This window comes from Channa argus, chromosome 1, assembly GCF_033026475.1.
Source record: "Channa argus isolate prfri chromosome 1, Channa argus male v1.0, whole genome shotgun sequence".
Taxonomy (NCBI): Eukaryota; Metazoa; Chordata; class Actinopteri; order Anabantiformes; family Channidae; genus Channa; species Channa argus.
In genome coordinates, this window is record NC_090197.1 from 714,485 (window position 1) to 734,675 (window position 20,191).

Sequence of the window (20,191 nt, forward strand, 5' to 3'; positions counted from 1 at the left end):
GCTTGAGTTTCCTAATAAACAGTTAACGGTCTGCTTATGCAGTGCTCAATGTTGCTTTTCATTCATCCATAAACACACACACTCAATGATGATGGCAGCTGCCATGCAAGGTGTTCGTCAGACCCACTGGGAGCAACTTGCGGTTTAGTGTTTCGCCCAAGAACACTTGGGCACATTACCAGGAGGGTCTGTGAGTCAAACCACTGACCCTGTGGTTAGGGGGTGATTGCCTTGTGTTTATATGGGTGTAGCTGCTGCAGTTGGTTTGACACCTGAACCTTTCACGCATCATTCAGGTATAACTGTATGAATGCATCAGAAATAAAACAGACAGGTGGTTAATCAGAAAAACAAGTGTTTATATTTCACTTAACAATGCAATCAGCCATTATTATCACCATCATCATGTTTAAGCATTCAGGCACAGTTAAAAAAATACAACTTTATATGTACATAGAAAAAGGTCGGTTTCGCTGAGCTTATAAAAATAACTCACACTCAACTCGAATTGACACAAATCACCGATAACATGAAGGAAAGAGGATACAGGTGAGTTTACAAACCTGCTAAAGATGAGTATCCGCTGACAGGGAGTGATCAATAACTGCTGCTTTACAGTGGAGCACAACCTGGACCAAAAGCAAAATCTTTAAAAAGAGGACTACTGCTGGAATCATCTTTCAACTCCAACTACCAGACCTGATCCTTAGCTTTATCTGTTGAGCATATACGGACAACATATTACATTCAGACTCGAATTCAAGCCCAGGGAGTCCTGAAAATCCCAACTTAGCTGCAGAGAAAAATATGCAAGAGCTGATCATCATAATTTCTGAAAGAGTAAGTCTATCGACAGTTAGTGGTAAATATTTTCAAATTTAAATTATAATTTCAGAAACTTAATTATTCCAGCTTTTCTAATGTCAATATTTGTTGTATGGTAGAGTTTGAATTTTCTAGTTGGAGAAACTGAGACAGTTGTTGGGGTTAGGATACGAACTGGTAATAAAAATCACTGAATAGCAGTCCTAGTTTGGAGTTTGCCCCCAGACTACGTTCACAATAAAGCGACCAAGTTCTAAAATGCTGTTTTTATGCAGAAATGAGCTGAAAGAACTGGTGTGGATGCTTCATCTCAATTATGCAGCTTTCTCTGTTCCTATTAAAACATTGGGTGGAAAGTTGAGTTATGGCTAAAATGCATAACAAGAAAAAAATAAAAATAAAACAAGTCTTCTTAACTCAAATTGCTTTAACAGTGACATGTCTGTCTTCGGTTTGGTAATGGATAATTGTTTTTACAAATCACAGTTTTCCCCAAACACACTAGACCACCAAGCCGATGTTTCAGATTTTACTCCAGAAGTTTTAAAAAAACTTTACAGCTGTGGCCGGGTTTAGTGTGGACATAGCCACATGAATATGGTTCAGTTCTGTTCAAAGCCAGTTTTGACATGGAGATATTCCTATGTTCAAACACAGGTTGGCTTGATAAAATCAGAGAACTGGATCTTAGAAATATTTACCCTTACTTTGAAAATCACAATTTCCTTTTGGCCTTTTGGCTTCTTGGCTTAGTTTTGGATCTTGCTTGATGCATCCAAGTGAAAATTCAAGAGTTCCATTAAACATGGTGTCAAGAAAGTTACATCCAAAAATAAAAAAATATATAAACAAACAAACAAAAAAAACCCCAACAAAACAGGAGAGAAAGTTACTGTAGTGTCCACAAACAAAACAGAGATGAGAGATGTCTTTGCTTTCCCAACTCTCAGTTTGGCTTCTGTAATCTTTTAAGGAAGCAAAATGGTGCAAGCTACAGCAAGGATTGATTAACAGAGTCTCTTAAATAAGCAATCTGGTCCTGAATTGCGAGGCATCGGCTGTAATGGTAGTAAATGGATTAGAATAGGGATAAAAGGATAGAAGTTGATTAACTGAGGATAACTATCTGTGTGGAAACATCCAAAGGGAAAATGTTAGAGAACTAAAATTTAATTTCTGCTGTGTGGGCAACACTTATTTTACATAAACCAGCTGTTCTTAGTTTTAGTGATCCTACATTTTCTAAGTCACACAGAAAAGCAAAATGGTGCATTACAGCAAGGTTAGGAAAAGGGCCGCACATAGGTGAGATTCCTCAAATCCCTGTTTGTTTATGTTAAATTTAGTTTAAGATTACAGATTCTTGCTCAAACAAAAACACACAAATGTGGCCTACGAAGAAGAACTTTCTTTTTTTCAATTTGGTTTTCTTTCTTTCTGATCCATTCGTCCAACTTCATTCCTGTTGACAGAAGCCATTCTGCATCTAACTTAAGTGGGTAATTAGAACAAGCTAATATTGTTGGTTTTGTCACTTCAGTCAATTTCCTGTTTTTGGGGATTCTGTTTTGCTTCTCTCCGTGATTGTATGAAATACATTTCTAAACTTCAAAGATTCAGGATTCAGAAGGGTGAACTAGTACACTCCACCTTCACATTTGTTTACTCCTCTATCAACCTGTATTTTTTTAAGTTCTGCTTCTTTGTTACCAAATTTTCCAGAGATTTTCTGGATGAATAAAATCCAACACTGTGGGTTTTGTCTTCATCTTCCTACTTTTTTGTCTTTTTTTTCAAGGCATTTTGCTTCCATCAGTGAAGTGTTGGTATCAACTTATTCTGAAAATAAAAATGGTGCCCACCTACATGCCTCATTGTTAAACTGTGTCTGTTTGTTACTGTCTTCTTTGGAGAACCATTTCCCCTCTTCTGTTACACTGGTATCAAAAACCTTAGGGATACAAAATGGTGGACAACTCAAATCCAGTATTGTGTTCTGCATGTCTTTTTTCCTTTTGTTTTAGGGCAGCCATTTTGCTTCCTCACTTGACATGTTATGAAACTTTCAGGGATTCAAAATGGTGCAATGACTAAATTCTTCCTTATTGTTTGTTTAGGCGTCCGTCTGTCCATCACTCTAGTCCTTCTGATAAGTCTTTTCGCTTTGCCATTTTGTTCCCTCTCTCTGACAACTCTGTATTAAATCTTTCGGGGATTCCAAATGGTGCAAGGCTAAAATCTGCTGTCTAGTCTGTTTCGGGGGGAAGCCATTTTGTCTCACCTTTCTGCTGCAGAAAATCTTTTGGGGAATCAAAATGGTGCACATCCCCCTCCGTCACACTCTCCAGTAAACGGGATGTTAAAGAGTCAAACCAAATATCCTTTTGAAATGTGTGATGGCCTCAGCACCTTTCACCCCTCCCCACCCTCCGGTTAGGAGCTGACCTCTGTTGTCTCTCCCCCAGTCTCCACCAATGTCACCTGACCCTCCTCCCCTTCCATGATGATGCCCCCCTCTTGTAGCACCACCATCTCTGCCTCTTCCTCCACCACGCTGGCGGTCGCCTCTTCTTCGTCCTCCCCTCCAACTACCTCCTCGGGGCTGGCTGCAGCATTGGCGGAGGCACTGATGGTTGTCACGGCCGCATTGTTAGCCTGACTCTGAGCCATGGCCTCCAGCTTGATACGGTACTCCTCAGCCTCCTGTTCCTTACGAAGCAGCTGCTGCCGGTACTCCTGTGCCTTCCTATTGGCCTCCTGCAGTTGCCTCTGCAGCAGCTCCTGCAGGAGAAGCAGGTCGTTGTTGCACATTCATTGACACTGAAGTTTATATAAATATATTTAGCAAATCCTTGTTTGCTAAAACCAACAAAGTCAACACTATGTAAAGGAAATAACATTAAAACAGAACATGTCTCACTGTTTATTAAGTTTCTTTGGGTTGCAGAATCCTTTATAGAAAGTAACACCTCTTCTGTATTATCAAGGCACATTGATACAGTTTATGGAAGAGTATTTCTCTTTTCTTCTTTTCAAGTGTGTTCAGTTGAGTGCATGTACTGCTCACGAATCATGAGAAACACATGTAATTGATGATTTCCCTCAATAATATCATAAATACTGTGTTCTATCCTGGGTGACATCTCTTGTCTCATATCTGATTAGAGCAGATTCCATTCCTCACAGTAAACAAACAACACATTCATCCTCTACTCACTGTCTCTCCTGCTTCACTGTGGTTGTTGGTCACCTCTAGTTTCCTCTTCCTGGAGGGTGGAGGCTGAGGCTCCTCTGTTACCACCTCCTCTGTCACAGTGTTAGCCGGCACTGCCAGCACTAAAAACAGACACATAATCAACACCAACAGCACAATAGGACTTATGAAAACATGAGTATGTCAGTATGCCGTACTCTGCTGCCCATGCTGCATAGTAACAAAGAATGGCTGTGCCATTCCTCCAGTGGTCTGCAGGTTCCCATGCTGGTCTGTTACTATGGTGATGACCCTCTGTCCTGCCTCGTTAACGACAGCAGTATGCTGGATATTGGAGTCTAGAGCGCTAGCTGCCATCGCCTCCTCTGAATCTCCTGAAATAGTAAAACAGTCAAAGAACTACAAGTAGAAGTTGAGTGTCTATTGCTGTGTGTGTGTGTGTGTGTGTGTGTGTGTGTGTGTGTCTCTCTGTGTGTACCTGCGTTGGCCTTGTTGAGCAGCTCTGCCAGGTTGACTACCCCTCCCTGGAGGGCAGGTATCCCCTGGATGATGAACTGTGGCTGGTTGGTGGTTGTGCTGGTCTCCACATTCATACTCACCTGGTTCATGTTCACTTGGTTCATATTCACCTGGTTCTGCATGCCCTCCTGCACACAAACACATAAATTAGTAATGAACTAATTTTACTATTAAAAAAAACTTTTAAAAAAACAGTTCTTTACTTAAAGACAATCCACATAAAAGATTCAGAAAGTGTAAATCCTGTAGTTCAGAGATGTGAGCTCATTTCAGAACACAAACCTTTTCCACCACCTTTTCTAGTATACAAACTGGAACTGGAGGTATTAACTACATTAAGGATGTTTACTCAATCACAAATTAAGGTCTGAGTGTTTATTTACAGATGTAGTAACATCATCTTACCTGCAGCAGCAGCATCAGCTCTGTATTCTGGATGTCAGCTGCGATGTCAAATGGCGTCTTGTCGAACTTACTGAGTGCATGCACGTCTGCCCCATGTTTGATGAGGGTCTCTGCCACATTTCGGTGTCCGTGCTGCGCAGCCCAGTGCAGAGCGGTCATCTTCAGCATGTCTTTGGCATTGATGTCTGCTCCGCTCTAAAAATTCAGAGCTAAAATCAGCCCCCTTTTTCACCGTTATATTGACTAATTAGGGAACACGTTTTCATTTATTAAAAATGTTTATGCACTTTAGACTTTTATCAAAATCTGGTTGCTGCATCTTTTTTACTTTGAATTCCTGGTTATTTATAATTTGAGCTGAAACTATTTGAAACAGAAACAATTTACCATTTCAGTTCATTTTAAGGAAAAAAATGAAAAAAAAAAAAAAAACATTACTGGTGCCAGCTTTTCAAATGTAATGTTTTCTTATATGTTTTCCTTTGTAATATTTAATATCAAACTATATATTTTGGATTTTTAATTGTTGGCCAGATAAAATAAGATGACATCACTTTGGACTCTCCCCGACTGTCACTCATTTCTGAAGGTGAATAAACAGAATAGTGGATTCATAGAGAAAATTATCAGCAAATGCATAACGCCGTAATGATGACATTAATCATTAGTTACAGCTGTATTTAGTCCATTCACTTAATAGTTGTGTGTCACTGATGCAGATTATTGACAGCAGCAAATACAAATTTGACGATTAACAACACGTTCAACAGTAAAATTAATTTGACAGTACTTAAGTCAAAGGTCAGAGATCACAGTTCCAAGACAGCTGCTAGAAATAGATCCAGACCAGTTCTCACCCGAACCAGCAACTCCACAATGACTGTATGTCCCTCTGCGGCAGCCATGTGCAGCGGGGTCCGGTCCACTTTGGTGCGGGCGTCTCTGCTGACGCCGGCTCTGAGCAGAACATCAGCAGTGGAGTAATGACCATGCTGAGCAGCCAGGTGGAGGGGGGACGTCCCTAGCTACAGGACACACAAAGACAATGGTAACAGAGTCATCAAGGGGCACATTGAGTCAATTTATAAGGAACCCCTGTCTGAAACTTGTAATAATCCAACAGCTCTGCAGTAAATCCTCTACCATGAAGGCAATGTTCAGAGAGAGGTTCATTCAACTGTTCCTAATAAACTGACCACTAATTGTACTGTCATTGTACTAATTTGTTCCATCTACAGGTACTTTTACACCTAGGACAAATGATGTGATATCTGTGTGAAGCTGATGTCTAACCCAGTCAGTGGTGAACGGGGCTCCATTGGCCATCAGGTTCCTGACCTCATCGTCCTGACCTTTCCGAGCTGCCTCCAGCAGGCGCTTTCCCAGGTCCACCAACGACATCTGACACACACACACACACACACACACACACACACACACACACACACACACGAGTTACACAGGTGAGTCTATAATGAAACCATGGTAAGTCTATTTATTTCTAAACACATTTTAAACAGAAATACTGCACAACATTGAAAATTATAGTAGATATAAAGCACAATGCATCAAGCCAACAAACAACAAAGATGAAGGCTCAAATGTCTTTTGTACACAACTACAAATGTGTTCAGTTTACTATAACATTTGGTGTAACAGGCATGTTTCTCTACTTCCTTGTAGTAACTGCAGCTCTACATGTTCTTATAGCAAAAAAAAATCCTTCATTTGACATAAAGTTGTCAAACCATCATCAATGTAAAATAAGAGTTCATAGTATATAAATCACGCAGATCCAAATCACCCACAACATGACTCTATAGTAAACAGCAACCCCACAAACACACACATTAGAAATCGGTTAAACCACGTTGGACTGGGATGAGTGTAAAGTTGCATCTTGTACTGGAAACGATGGGGAAGGTTGTCGCAGCTGGTCAGATAGCGTATCACTCTGTCCGATAATGGAACCCAGAGCTTGTTATTGCGAAACCGCAAAGAAAGACGAGGATTTTCTAGCCGCGGCCGAGGAGCCATTTTACGCGCCTTCGCGGACAGTAAAGAATCCGCCATGTGCCACGTACCCCCCGGTCTGTCCTCTCGATGCTGTTATTTACCACCACCACACCCGTTATAAACATTCTGCACCAGCACATTTACAGTAACACCGACAGGAAACCGTTTGATATTAACTTGTCGGTTTTCCGGGGGAAGTCAGACAGAAATTTCCTATTTTACACACGGAGAAAAAACTACTTCCACATCCGGTTAACTAGCTTCTTGAAAGCGCGCACCGTCAGACTGTTATCGCAGATTAGTTCGGTGTAAGGTTTTACTTCTTCTGGGCTGTTTTTATCAGCCTTTAACGATTAAGGGAGAAGAATAGCGTTTTACCCACTCGGAGGACGACGGAGCGGCCACTTACCGTGTCCAGGTTAGTTAGGAGCGAGCCGGAGAGCTCTTCTCTGCTAAAGTTAGCACGCGAGCTCGGCTACACGCCACAAACCGCTCGGTGTGTGGACGGTCTGTGCGTTAAAAACCCGCCTGTGGTGAGTAAGGACAGCTTAATAATGACCACACTTTCATTCACAAGGCGTAAAACGTGAACATTAGGCTCCGCTGCAGCTTGCCGGGCTCCTTCGGCCTTGTTTACCGCAGCAAGTTAAGGAGAGGCGGTGGGGACCCGCCCGGATGTTATGACTCGAGCCTTCACAGTAACAGCACATGTCGATAAAATAGGTGGAGCAAACGGCTCTGAAAATTGAAATATTTGTTTCATCATTAACATACTGCGCAATACATTAATTATAATAATGACTCCAGTTTAATAGTGGATTTGTACTGAATATGGACCAATCGGTTCTAACGTATTAGGTCAGTGTGTATTTTAAGTTGAAAGTCCCGACAGGATGTGTGGTCTTCGTGGTGTGCAACTTGCCACTGGTGTTTACCAGCTAGCACAGTTAGCTGTTAGCCTGGCAGCATGCAGCCTGTCCCCGAGTCACAACAGAGCGGCTTTTACCTTCTTCTCCCGTAGGTTCCCGCCACTAAAGGCTCCTGATGTAACCACGGTTCTGACGGGTGTTCACCTGCCGGGAGAGGTCTTTAAAAATCTTATTTTTGTGTTTTATCAGGAACAAATATGGCTGCCTCGCGACACCGGAGGTGGAAGCCAGAGTGAGCGTTAACCTCCCTGTGGGCGGGCATTGTGAGAACCGCGGGTAGCCGATCTCAGGTCGGTGTGAGCAGTGGAGTCTCGGCCTATGGGAGTTGATAATGGAGAGAATAGCTGACATCAGATCAGCGGTCCATTCAACAGAGCCGTCACCTCACGACACTGAACACCAGGCCGAGGGTTTCATTAGGAACAGTCAGCACCGCAGGAGAAGACGGGGTCTAAGAGTAAAGCCACAGGACCACCTGTACCGGTGACTCCTCTGACGAAAGGAATTCGCTTGGATTTATCCTCCAATGCAGCACTTTTATAGGTGAGTCAGCATTAAATAAGTTTTTATTGTCTCAGAGCTAACTGACCTATGGGGGGAAAAAAGCTGCGGTCAGGACAGTTTCCAGAGTAAAGCTGTGATATTTAAACATCACATTACTCTGTCCTGTGAGGCCTGATCCATATTAGATAAAATATCACTAGATTATTCTTACAGATTAAGTCTGCACAGTTGATCTGTTTATGGTTTAACCTCCATGCGCCTGACATTTTCTGTGTCATTTACAACTTAAAAACTTAAACCGTTAATGTTTATTTCATGTTATAGCAGTTGAAGACACTGTCATAAGAAGTGTTCAGGTTCGAGTTAATAGTAGTGTTTGATGTCACAAATCTGTGAGCTAGAGACCATTTGAATCAAGTTGAACAGCAAACTAACTGGCTGCACTGTGGTTGATCAAGACTTGGAGATCGGACCGCAGTCCATCAGAACTGGTGGACTGGTGAAGACCTGAATGTGGTGTTCTTTATGACACAGCTTTAACATATTTTACCTTTACAGGTTGTGTCAGGAGACAGATCGATGTTCAGGTCTACAGACCCTGGCCAACAGGATCCTGTCGCCTGTGGTTCCAAATGTTGTGGAGAAAACCACACACTCACACAAACCCCCATGACATCTGGGCTGTAAGAGCCAGACACCTGCATGGTTCAGTTCTTCTGAAATTGGTGGTTTTTCATAGTTGTACTTTATGGTAAAGTTAGAAAATGTGATGTTTGTCCAGTTGTGAGACAGTTTTTATTTTATTTTTTTTCCCTCTTTTGGTACTTTTCCACACAAAAGTTGGCACCTGCATCTCATGAAATGTAAACGCTTTTCTCATAGGACTTTGTTTTGATGTTTTCTCTTTGACTTAGATTTGTATTGCCTTGTACCTCACTTGTAAGTCCCTTTTGGATAAAAGTGTCATCTAAATGTAAATGTGTTGGATCATTGATCAGCTTTAATAAATAAATTGATCTTTCAGAAACGGGAAACACTTTTCTCTTACGACAGAAACTTTATTCACAGACAATAAACAAAAAATGTGCTCACAGAAGATTCAGGAACCAAGTTTGATTGCTGAAATCTACAATCTTCATTCTCTACAACGGCTGAACTGCAGGTTCATTTGTCGATAAACACAAGTTTTGCATGTGACAGAATTTATATGATCAGCTCCTTTTCGTTGATACCAGGAAACCACAGAGCCAATAGAATAAAGTGCCATGTTTTTAATTCAGACTAGTCCAGTTTCATGTTAAATATTTCTATGTGATCAAGTTTGAGTGAAAACATGACGATTTTAGATCAGAAAGTACATTTTATTTGGTGGCAGGTCCACATGAGAAATAAATACTGTACATGAAATGTGTCCTGAACATGGTCTCACTAATTTTCCTCCTGTCACATGATCAGGTTAGCAGACGTTTGGCTTTTTTAAATGTATTTAATAAATACAGAAATAAGCAGGTTCTGTTTCTGAAGCAGCTCAGGAGAAAAACAAAGGCACAAACAATAAGTTATCACAGGAGTTTAAATCAATAATCTGACACAAAGGATCTGGTACCATCCAGCAGACTGGAAACCATTATAATAAAATCCTGCTCAGACCAGATTCTGAACAGTTAAATCTGAACCAGGATCAGTTTCTGGCTAATCATCCTATGGGACTGTTTTATTGTGAAAAGTACAGACTTTTATTTTGGTGACTTCTTGCAACAAAAACCTGTTACTGTGGAGACAAACGCCCCTGTGTCTGACAGGTTGAGCTTTGTTTAACTTCAGGATGAGTTTTAAATCGGTTTGGTTTCAGATGTAAAGATATGAATCTGATTTAACCAATAAACTTACTCTTCAGGAAGAGGAAAGAAAATGTTCATCAGTGTTGTGTCAGACGTCAAGGCTCAAAATGTTCAATAAATTTATAAAAGAGTGAAAACTCCCACCAATCGTTTCAAAATATTAAACCAAAATAAAAACCATTAAATGATCAAATAGATTTACCATAAAAACATTAGTCCTGATTAAATTTGATGATGTAAAAGGGTCAACAAAGACCTGCAGAGGCTGATCTGGGCTCAGGTGATGATGGATTCAAAGCAGCAGGTTGAGGTCAGCCAGCAGAGCGTCCACATCAGCTATTGGAGCTCTCCAGTAGTTAAAGGAGGAGAACTCAGAGAGCTCATCCTGTAGAAAGGGGACAGACAAGGTTACAGGAGTCCAACCTTACACTAACCAGTTAAGACACTGTTTCCAGAAAAGCTGGGATGCTGTGCAAAATGTAAATAATGCAGTGATTTACAAACAGATCAAATGTTGAAACTGAGAAAAATAGGTTATTTGCTCATCTTGAATTTGAAGTTGTTTTAAAACGGAGTTGGACAGGATATTTGATGGAGCGTTTAACAGTATTGAGGTCGACTAGCGACAGGCCAACATCACGATCGGGTATGAATAGGATACCAGAGAAGCCGAATGTCAGAGGAGAGAATCTGGGTGAGGTCCATCAGTCTTGGAAGCAGGGAATACATATAAATATATAAACTCAAACCTTCACTGAGAGTTGTTAAAAGAAGAGGCTCTGTCTCAATTTTTCTGAAAGTGTTTCTGGCCTCAAATTTAAAATGAGCAAAGGTTTTTCGCACAAGGATATTTCTCAGTCCGAGCATCTGAATCATCAAAACAGCTCTGACCTCCTTGTCCCGACTCCTCAGTTTGGGAGTCGTGTCTTTTCCTGACTGACTGTCCATCAAACCCAGGTCCACCAGCTCGGACAGGTCAAGGGCCGGGATCGGCTGCCTCCAGAACATAAAGGAGTCGTACTGGCTGCTGGATTTCTCCATCATTGTCAGTCTGAATCAAAAACAGACAGAGTTTAGTCCGAGCTGATCTGCTCCTCAGGAGAGTCTCTCCATGTGTCCTGGAGAGACATGCTGTTAAATTGGTCATTTTCTCTATGGAGTCAAGTTGTTTTTACATGATCTTGGTGACCCGACAGCACAGCGTCAGGTTATTTTTAACCTGGTTCTGATTTTATTATTAGTCTCTGCTGCTTCACTGACAGGTTTTCTTTGGCTCGGTCTGTTCTGTGTAAACATCCCGAGCCAAAGAAAACCTGTCAGATTTCAAAATAAAAGGACATTTTATGATGTCACAGTTTATGATGTTACTTTGTATTACAGTTTTCCCACAGAGCTGCTGTTAAAATCTGAAACCTAAATTCAGTTTTCACACAGTATTTAGTCGACACGGTGAGTGAGGTTCAGGGTCGGGCGTGGTCCTCCATCACATCACTATTATATTTCTGTCTGTGATGCGGAGTCTAAAACAGAAACTGGGTCATCTCGCCTCCACACTGAAATAAAACCTCCACCTCACTGACTAAGCACATTCAGACTCTGATGACTTGAACTGTCACCAAACCCCCTTCAGATTTTCCTTGATTCTACGTTTGGCTGCTTTTATTCTGATGTATTGACCCTGAGCCGGTGGACTGATTCTCAGCAGCTGATCGTAGAAAAATCCGCACATTTTAAGGACGACAAACGACAGTGATGTGGATTAAGACACGCCTCCGTTATCTTTGCTTCACCTCTTATTGATTAGAGCTTTGATCCAGACAATAATCAGCCTGGATTTGAGGCGTTGGCCCGGCGTTCAGCCTCAGAAGAAGGCGATGAAAAACTTAATAAAAACAGGTTTAGACGATATATTTCTGAATCTATCAGAGAAATTTACATGACATTTTCAGATTTTCGCGTTCAGTTTTGTTGACCATCATTTTTAAACATTGAATATGCAGCAGGCTCCACCACCACCAGCGTTTACACAGAAAACACACAAATGTCTGAGATTAAACAGAGAAATAATGAGCAAAAGGAGATTTCACCTGTTTGTTTCCGGTGTGAAAATAAAAGTCCTTTCTGGTATTTTTTCTGTCTTTCTCCACTCGGTTTTTGCCGAAGACGCTTCAGACGCTGGCTCTCTGCTGCTGCAGGTTAAATGAGCTCTGCGCCTGCGTCAAGCTCACCTGAATACACACGGACACTTCTGGTTGCTGATTTCAAAATAAAAACCGACCGGATGTTTGTTTTCTAAAAATTTAGTTCAGTGGGGGATTTTATTAAAAACACATAATTACAGAGGGAAGACACTAGCAATAACTTGTACAATTAAATGTTTATTCATTATTTTTATTATATTTAACAAACAGTAGAAATATTGATGATCAAAGTGATGAAATCAGATGAATAAATTTTATTGTGAGTTTAAAGATCGATTTAATTAATACAAGTATATATGGAAATCACCTGTCATGAGCACTTCACCATGTAAAGAACCTATATATAAACTCATCTAATAACAATAATATTATATGTATAAATCCGGATCTTTCTCTTTGAGAAAGGCGCCTATAAATAAAATCTATTATTGTTAATGATGTAGCACATTTAGAAAAATTATCAATGTGTCACAATTTTTCCCATCACTGTCACTATGTGAGGTGCAGATAATCTTATTATATAAAAAGTAAAAACAAGTATTAAATATTTAACATCACCATCAATTACCATTATCGTGTTTTGTCTTTTTAACCGGTGCATTATTTGGTCAAACTCCTTTTATCATCACATCATCAAAATCAGGTTTGTCCTTCCTTTTTGTTTGTCCTAGTTAATGAACATTTAGCTCCAGCTAATTACCATCCAGCTGCAGACTTTCTGTGAGGAGTTCGCATGTTCTCTCTGTGCTTGAGTGGGTTTCCTCCTATTTCCTTCCACAATCCAAAAACATGCATGTTAGGTTCATTTTGCCTGTGAGGGTAAATGTGATTGTGAATGTTTGTCTGTGTATGTCTCTCAGTGGCCCATAAACTCAAAACACAAAGTGTCCATAAACTCCTCAGGTTAATTATAACATTAGAATGACACATGGTCGCAGTGTCAGTGCAGAGTCCAGAGTTCAAAATGTTACGTTAAAAAGCTGAGAGCACACAGGTGAGGTCAATAAATTACACAGAGCCACTGAGGAAAGAGTAAAGATGAGAAACCCAGGATACAGAGGTTCAGTGAATGTGGTGTTGAAGTTGTCGAGGTGGATCAGTTTGTCAGAGGAAACTCTGTAGAAGGACAGAGAGCCAGGAGGACAGTTAACATACACTGCTACTCTGTTAGAGACAGAGGACGAGGAGGAGGGTATCAGTGTATGGTATTGTACCGCACATACTAACGACCACCATCAGAGCACCTCAGACACCACAACCGATCGTTCCATCCAAGTAAACAGCCTCTGTAACTCACTGATACAGAAACGTCTTCACCCCATTCAACCTCCCAGTAACAGCGACCAGTCAGAACATTTCTAAACAGCAGCTGGTAAAAACTGCTGAATCTGTCTGGATGATCAGGATATGGTTGATCCTCCTCCACATGTTTCACCTTCCTGTTGTTGTCAGACAGTTGTACGTGTTTGTTTACTGTGTTTGGGTCTAGTTCCAGTTCACAGGCATCTGATGGAGAGAACAAGACACAAACAGCTGCAGTTTATCATCTGCTGATTTATCAGCAACTTTACTGACAATGACTGAATACAAACCCCATTTCTACAACTACAATTCCGAAAATGTTGGGACGATGTCAGACACATAAAAACAGAATGCAATGATTTGCAAATCCCATCAACCCATAGTTTATTCACAATAGAACATAAACAACATATCAGATGGTAAAACTGAGACATTTTAACATTTCATGGAAGAAAATTTGCTAATTGTTAATTTGTCAGCAACACATCTCAAAAAAGTTGTAACAGGGGCGACAAAAGGCTGGAAAAGTAATTGCTGATAACTAAGTAGGGTAATTGCCAACAGGTCAGTAACATGACTGGGTATAAAAGGAGAATTTCTGAGCGGCAGAGCCTCTGACCACCCCGGCCACCCATCTGTATCTAAAAATTGTGGAACGATTTCAGAAAAATGTTCCTTAACGTAAAATGGCGAAGACTTTGAAGATCTCACCATCGATAGTATATAATATCAAAAGATTCAGAAAATCAGGAGGAATCTGTGTGCAAGGGATGAGGCCGAATGTCAAAACTGGATGTGTGTGATCTTCAGGACCTCAGGTAGCACTGCATTACAAACAGGCCTGATTCTCTACTGGACATCACTGCATGGGCTCAGGAACACTGTAGTACACATCTGGAGAGGAACCATCAATGGTGAAAAGTACATAGAGGTTTTAGAGCAACATATGCTCCTGTCCAGACAATGTCTCTTTCAGGGAAAGCCTTGCAAATTTCAGCAAGACAATGCTAAACCACATACTGCATCCATCACAACAGCAGAACTTCACAGGAGAAGGGTCCGGGTGCTGAACGGGCCTGACTGCAGTCCAGACCTTTCCCCAATAAAAACCATTTGGCGCATCATAAAATAAAAAATCTGGCAACAAAGTCTGAGGACCGTTGAGCAGTTAAAATCCTGCATCAGAAAAATATGGGACAACATTCAATTCTTTTCAATTCAACTTTATTTATATAGCATCAATTCAAAACAAAGTCATCTCAAGCCACTTTACAGAATAAAGTCAAGACTATAAAGATGTATAGAGAGAACCCAACAATTCCACCTTGAAGGCAACAGTGGAGTGGAACAACTCCATTTAACGGAAGAAACCTCCAGCAGAACCAGACTCAGGGTCTGCGACCATCTGCCTTGACCGTTTGGGGTGAGTGGAAAGTGGAGAGAGAAAAGAAAAGAGCAGCAAAAGCAACAACAAAACATTGGGCAGGTTGGTAGGACCAGTAGCTACACACTGGAAGACACACAGCTTCAAAGCTGGGGACACCTGCAGAAAGGGACAGAGAGAGGGAGACAGAGAAGGACAAAGAGAACTACGGGAGAAAACTCACAGAGTTAATGTCATACAGTGGTGACATTTGATTGGGGTGAGAGGAGAGGAGAGAGGGAGAAGAGCTCAGTGCATTGGGGGGTGGGTCCCCCAGCAGTCTAAGCCTATGGCAGCATAACTATAACTAAGTATAAGCTTTATTAAAGAGGAAGGTTTTGAGCCTAGACCTAAAAGTACAGAGGGTGTCTGCTTCCTGAATCTGAACTGGGAGCTGGTTCCACAGGAGAGGAGGTTGATAGCTAAAGGCTCTACCTCCCATTCTACCTTTAGACATTCTGGTAACCACAAGTAGGCCTGCATTGTGAGATCCAAGTGGTCTACTGGGATGATATGGTGCTATGAAGTCTTCTAAATATGATGGATCCTGACCGTTCAGAGCTTTATTTGTAGCAAACCATGATGGGAGCTAACTGTGGGAGGCGGCTAAGCTAAGGGTGAGCTAATGCTAACAAACTTAGCTAAACTAAGCAGCTAGCTTCGGTGCTAGTGGGCTAGCATGGCAACGAACTTTCCAAAATCGCAGGCGGAAGAGAGAGCACTTGTGTCCCGTACACCACAGGACCCCAAATGTCTCGAGCTGGTGTGTGTCTCGATGTCTCAAACTCGAGTTTTATTTTTCAAAAATACACAGAACAGGGGCTGGACACTTTCCCCCAGCCAACACATACACCATGTATAAGAGAACAAGCACAAAAATGTCGGAACACACCTAACAACATTGATCCTAACACAAATCATGCAAATTAAACACTTTAAACACACAGAACTATTTACATGGCTTTTACCCATAATTCCCGGGGCTCACTGTGCCAGCCCCTACACTAATGTACCAATGGAGAGAAGCTAGTGAAGGTGAAATATGATCTCTCTTGCTAGTTCCAGTCAGCACTCTTGCTGCAGCATTTTGGATTAATTGCAGGCTCTTTAGGGAGTTACTGGGGCATCCTGAAAGTAGGGAATTACAGTAGTCCAACCTAGAAGTAACAAATGCATGGACCAGTTTTTCGGCATCACTTTAAGACAGTATGCTCCTAATTTTGGCAATGTTCCGTAGGTGGAAGAAGGCTGTTCTAGAGATTTGTTTTATATGTGAGTTAAAGGACAGATCCTGATCAAAAATAACTCCAAGGTTCCTTGCAGTAGTACTGGAGGCCAGACTTATGCCATCTAGAGTAACAATATGGTTGGACATCATATCTCTGAGATTTTTGGGCCCAAATACTATGACTTCAGTTTTGTCTGAGTTTAAAAGTAAAAAATTGTGGGACATCCAGGCCTTTATGTCTTGTAGGCATGCTTGAAGCTTTATTAACTGATTATTTTCATCTGGTTCCATAGATAAATATAGCTGGGTATCATCAGCATAACAGTGGAAATTTATGGAGTGTTTTCTAATAATGTTGCCTAAAGGAGACATATATAAAGTAAAAAGTATTGGTCCTAACACAGAGCCTTGTGGAACTCCATAGCTAACCTTTGTGTGCATGGAGGATTCATCATTAACATGAATAAATTGAAATCTATCAAATAGATAAGATTTAAACCATCCTAGTGCAGTTCCTTTAATCCCAATTTGCCAATTATTAAACACTGTTGATTAATACAGATGACCATAAGTAAATAAATTTAACAACTGTTTAAAAATAACTTTGCATTCCAAATATAACAAATTACATTAAAATTAGATTGAGCAGAGAAAAGGTGTAACTTCACAGATGTGTCCACATAAAAGAAGAAGTACTGCTCGCAAACAAGCAGTAAGTACAAGTGAGAGCACCCACTCTGGAGCCACTGGAGGAGCACATTATGTCAGATAAGACCCCATTATCTGTCACTCTAAAAAATCTAAAATCTATCCCGCAAGAATATTGTTTAATTTAAAATGTTCTACAATCCTGTAGATTAAGATGTGTGGTTGAATTGTATTAAAAGCAGATTGTATCAGGTTTTCAAATATTTTAATAATAATGGAAGTCAGAGCAACCAGTCTAAAACCATACGAGGCTCTGAATGAATATGAATAGATTTAGTGACTGGGACAATAATAGTGGCCTTCCAAACCCTTGGGATGTGCTGAGCTTGTAGACATCTGGGCAGACTGTGGTGCAATGATGTAGAGCGGTTGTCCACCAATCTCGCAGTTGTTGGTCCAATCCCAAGCTCCTTCAGTCACCTGTTGAAGTGTCCTTGAGCAAGACACTGAACCCCAACTTAGTTGCTCCTGGTGAGCGTTAGCCAGCTGCATAGCAGCTCCCCCATTGGTGTGTGTGTGTGTGTGTGTGTGTGTGATTATGAGTGTGAATGGGTGAATAAGAAGTATAAGTGACAGTGATAAATATAAGTGCAGACAGTTTACCATTTAAAATATAGTAAAAAACTAGACTTAATTCTTTTGCTAAAGTCTATGACTTTTACTGAACTTTATGCAGTAAAAAGCTTTTTCAACATCCTTCTCTTTTACAAAGAAATGCTGATTGTCACACAATTTAATTTCTGTATTTCTTATATAAAACAATTACAAGCATTAGCGAAGTCAATGTTCGAGCTCAAGCCATTTAAAATGACATTATTGCAATCTTATTTGTGCTTGAGGCCAGCAATAGTTTTCAAGCTGGACCAAGCCGAACCAAGGCTGTTAGAAGCCATTTTGTTCTCTAGGACGGCTCTATAGTTCAGTTTTCCTTTTAAAATCTCAACTTTGAGCTCTTCGGTAGGTGCGTTTAATTCCAATATGTCTGCTTGTTGGAATGCTAATTTCTTTTTCAGAATAAAAAACTTAACAGATTTAGAGATCCATGGCTTATTGCTGGGATAAATCTTAACCCTCTTACTGGGTACAAGCATATCTTAGCAGAAATTTGCATAAGAACAAACTAAACCAGTTAATTCATCGAGGTCCTCACCGGAACTCTTAACCATTTTCCACGGCGTCATTTGTTCTGACTTTTACCTCCTTTGTGTGGAATTTCTTTCTCTTTAACACACTTTTATAAGTGGGCAGGAGATACACACAATTATGATCTGCAGAGCCCTGGACAAGGGGAGGAAGGGAGTTAAAAACATCTTCAATGGACCCATAACACCAGTCCAGAGTCTTGCCCTGTCTGGTTGGACATGACACATACTAGTAAAAGGTTGTTAGGGTCTTTTTTTAAAAAGAAACATGATTAAAATCACCTAGTATAAAATTATGACCCTCCAGTGATATGGAGTGAAGTTTCTGTATGATACAGAAGATACTAAGAAGACAAACTACAGATGATATCTTACAAGATATTATAAGATACAGATCTTGTGTTTATGACTTAGGGAGCTCATAAATATGAAAAATTCAGAACCCGTCTTAGGATAAACAGGTTTTTAAGATGTCTTCAGTATCACAGTAATTCAGTGACAGTTTTCAATACTTCCAAATATCTAGAGTAAAACAGAAATTTGTTAATAAATCACTAAGTGGCTAGTTAGCTTTCCACAAGTAAAGTCTTTTAAAGTTTAATGTGGCATTTCTAAAACACCGTTTAAAAAATAAAATAAAAAAACTGTAAATTCATATTTAAGATTTTACCAGTAAGTCTTTAAATCACCTAATCAATTTGTCAAATAGTGACAAATTAATAACCAAAAATAATTAATAACACAGATAACTCACTGATTTGCTTGTATCAATGAAGGAAACTTGAAAAGGGGTGTAGTAAAAGGAGGTCTCTTTTTTTCTTTAGTGAAAGCAGTGTGCCACCATAATACTGATCTGGCTACTAACCATCAGAAGTGACTTAGCTAAGGCTAAAAGCCCAAAGCAATCGTGCTCTGTAAGGTTAGCTGACCATAGTAACCGTGCACCACTACGCATTGACGTTCTCATGTACCCTCTGGCCTAAATGCAATGTCGCACTTCAGCTCGCACCGTGATGCAAACGCTGCCTCTGTCCTAAAAGAGGACCAATGTTGACCTACTTTCTGCTGTGATTCTAAAGTAGCCACGACGTTTGGTTCTGTCTGGGTAAAGATTCGCATGGAAAACAGCTCTGCAGCACAACAGGGACAATGTAAAAGTAAAAAGTGACTTCTGTAAACGGAAAGTAACACTGTTGTACTGGTTTATATTAACAAACAACCTGATGTTTTTCAGCACAGAAAAATCTCAAAGCTTGACTGACTTTATTGTTTTGGTGATAAGACAAAACATGGACATTTGTGCTCTGAACATTTTTCCTGTACAACACTTTGAATTAAATGGTGGATTTGGTTCAGTCAAGCTGGACTTTGAACATATTCCTGAAAGTCTTGGATGAAGTAGGATCAGTTTTTATTAATGTGTTTCCATATTTCACTCTGTCCTGCCGACGTCCAGCCGCTGTTGATGAGAGAATAAGTGTTGTAGTTCTCAGCACTAAAAGGGCAGATGTTGGACAATAACTCAAGGACATTTGAGCAGTAACACTGACACACTGTTTTGACACACTGATAATTAAGTGTTTTGGTTACTGGGTACAGTAACGTCTTTATTTCAGTATTTAGTGTTCAAGTATTGATAGGTACTACTACTACAACTACTGTGAGACTGTCCCAATATTTATGAGATGTTTAAGTCATAAATATAACATCAGAATCTCATAATAAGAAGAGAGAGAGCCTGGGACATAATTGAGAAAATAATTGAGATGAACGGGGATCAGAGGAAGAAGGGGAGCAACAGAAAATGAGTCCAGGACAGGGATCATGACACCCAGCCCGTTTTTCACCTTTCTTTATTGTGAAACCATGTAGTAACATTACTTCTTTTCAGTTTTGTTACAAATGTGCTTCATGCATCATTTCATGTTGCTGTT

General features: G+C 40.4%; 2 protein-coding genes and 1 long non-coding RNA gene across 7 annotated transcripts; 1 reads left to right on the plus strand and 2 right to left on the minus strand.

Moving 5' to 3' along the window:
• Positions 1–338: 338 nt before the first annotated feature.
• Positions 339–8,128, minus strand: gabpb2a (GA binding protein transcription factor subunit beta 2a). Of its 4 annotated transcripts, none has more exons than XM_067500663.1 (8): positions 7,986–8,128; positions 6,257–6,364; positions 5,821–5,988; positions 4,964–5,158; positions 4,518–4,686; positions 4,237–4,413; positions 4,043–4,161; positions 339–3,606 (listed from the first exon to the last, which is right to left on the minus strand). In XM_067500663.1, exons 2-8 carry the CDS (start codon positions 6,362–6,364, stop codon positions 3,259–3,261), a joined length of 1,284 nt encoding a protein of 427 aa, XP_067356764.1. In that variant the 5' UTR covers positions 7,986–8,128; the 3' UTR covers positions 339–3,258. The 4 variants fall into 4 exon arrangements, with proteins under 4 accessions (XP_067356764.1, XP_067356675.1, XP_067356583.1 ...); XM_067500574.1 differs by lacking the exon at positions 7,986–8,128 and adding an exon at positions 7,389–7,531; XM_067500482.1 differs by lacking the exon at positions 7,986–8,128 and adding an exon at positions 7,048–7,166.
• LOC137125550 (uncharacterized) lies at positions 7,258–10,042 on the plus strand. Of its 2 annotated transcripts, none has more exons than XR_010914164.1 (3): positions 7,258–7,397; positions 8,098–8,451; positions 8,971–10,042. It is a non-coding gene; the product is annotated as an uncharacterized lncRNA (long non-coding RNA). The 2 variants fall into 2 exon arrangements; XR_010914174.1 differs by having other exon boundaries at positions 7,373–7,512.
• Positions 9,450–12,498, minus strand: mllt11 (MLLT11 transcription factor 7 cofactor). Its single transcript, XM_067501115.1, has 3 exons — positions 12,341–12,498; positions 11,145–11,304; positions 9,450–10,638 (listed from the first exon to the last, which is right to left on the minus strand). The coding sequence occupies exons 2-3, from the start codon at positions 11,295–11,297 to the stop codon at positions 10,546–10,548; spliced, it is 246 nt and encodes an 81-aa protein (XP_067357216.1). The 5' UTR covers positions 11,298–11,304; positions 12,341–12,498; the 3' UTR covers positions 9,450–10,545.
• Between the last annotated feature and the right edge of the window lie 7,693 nt (positions 12,499–20,191).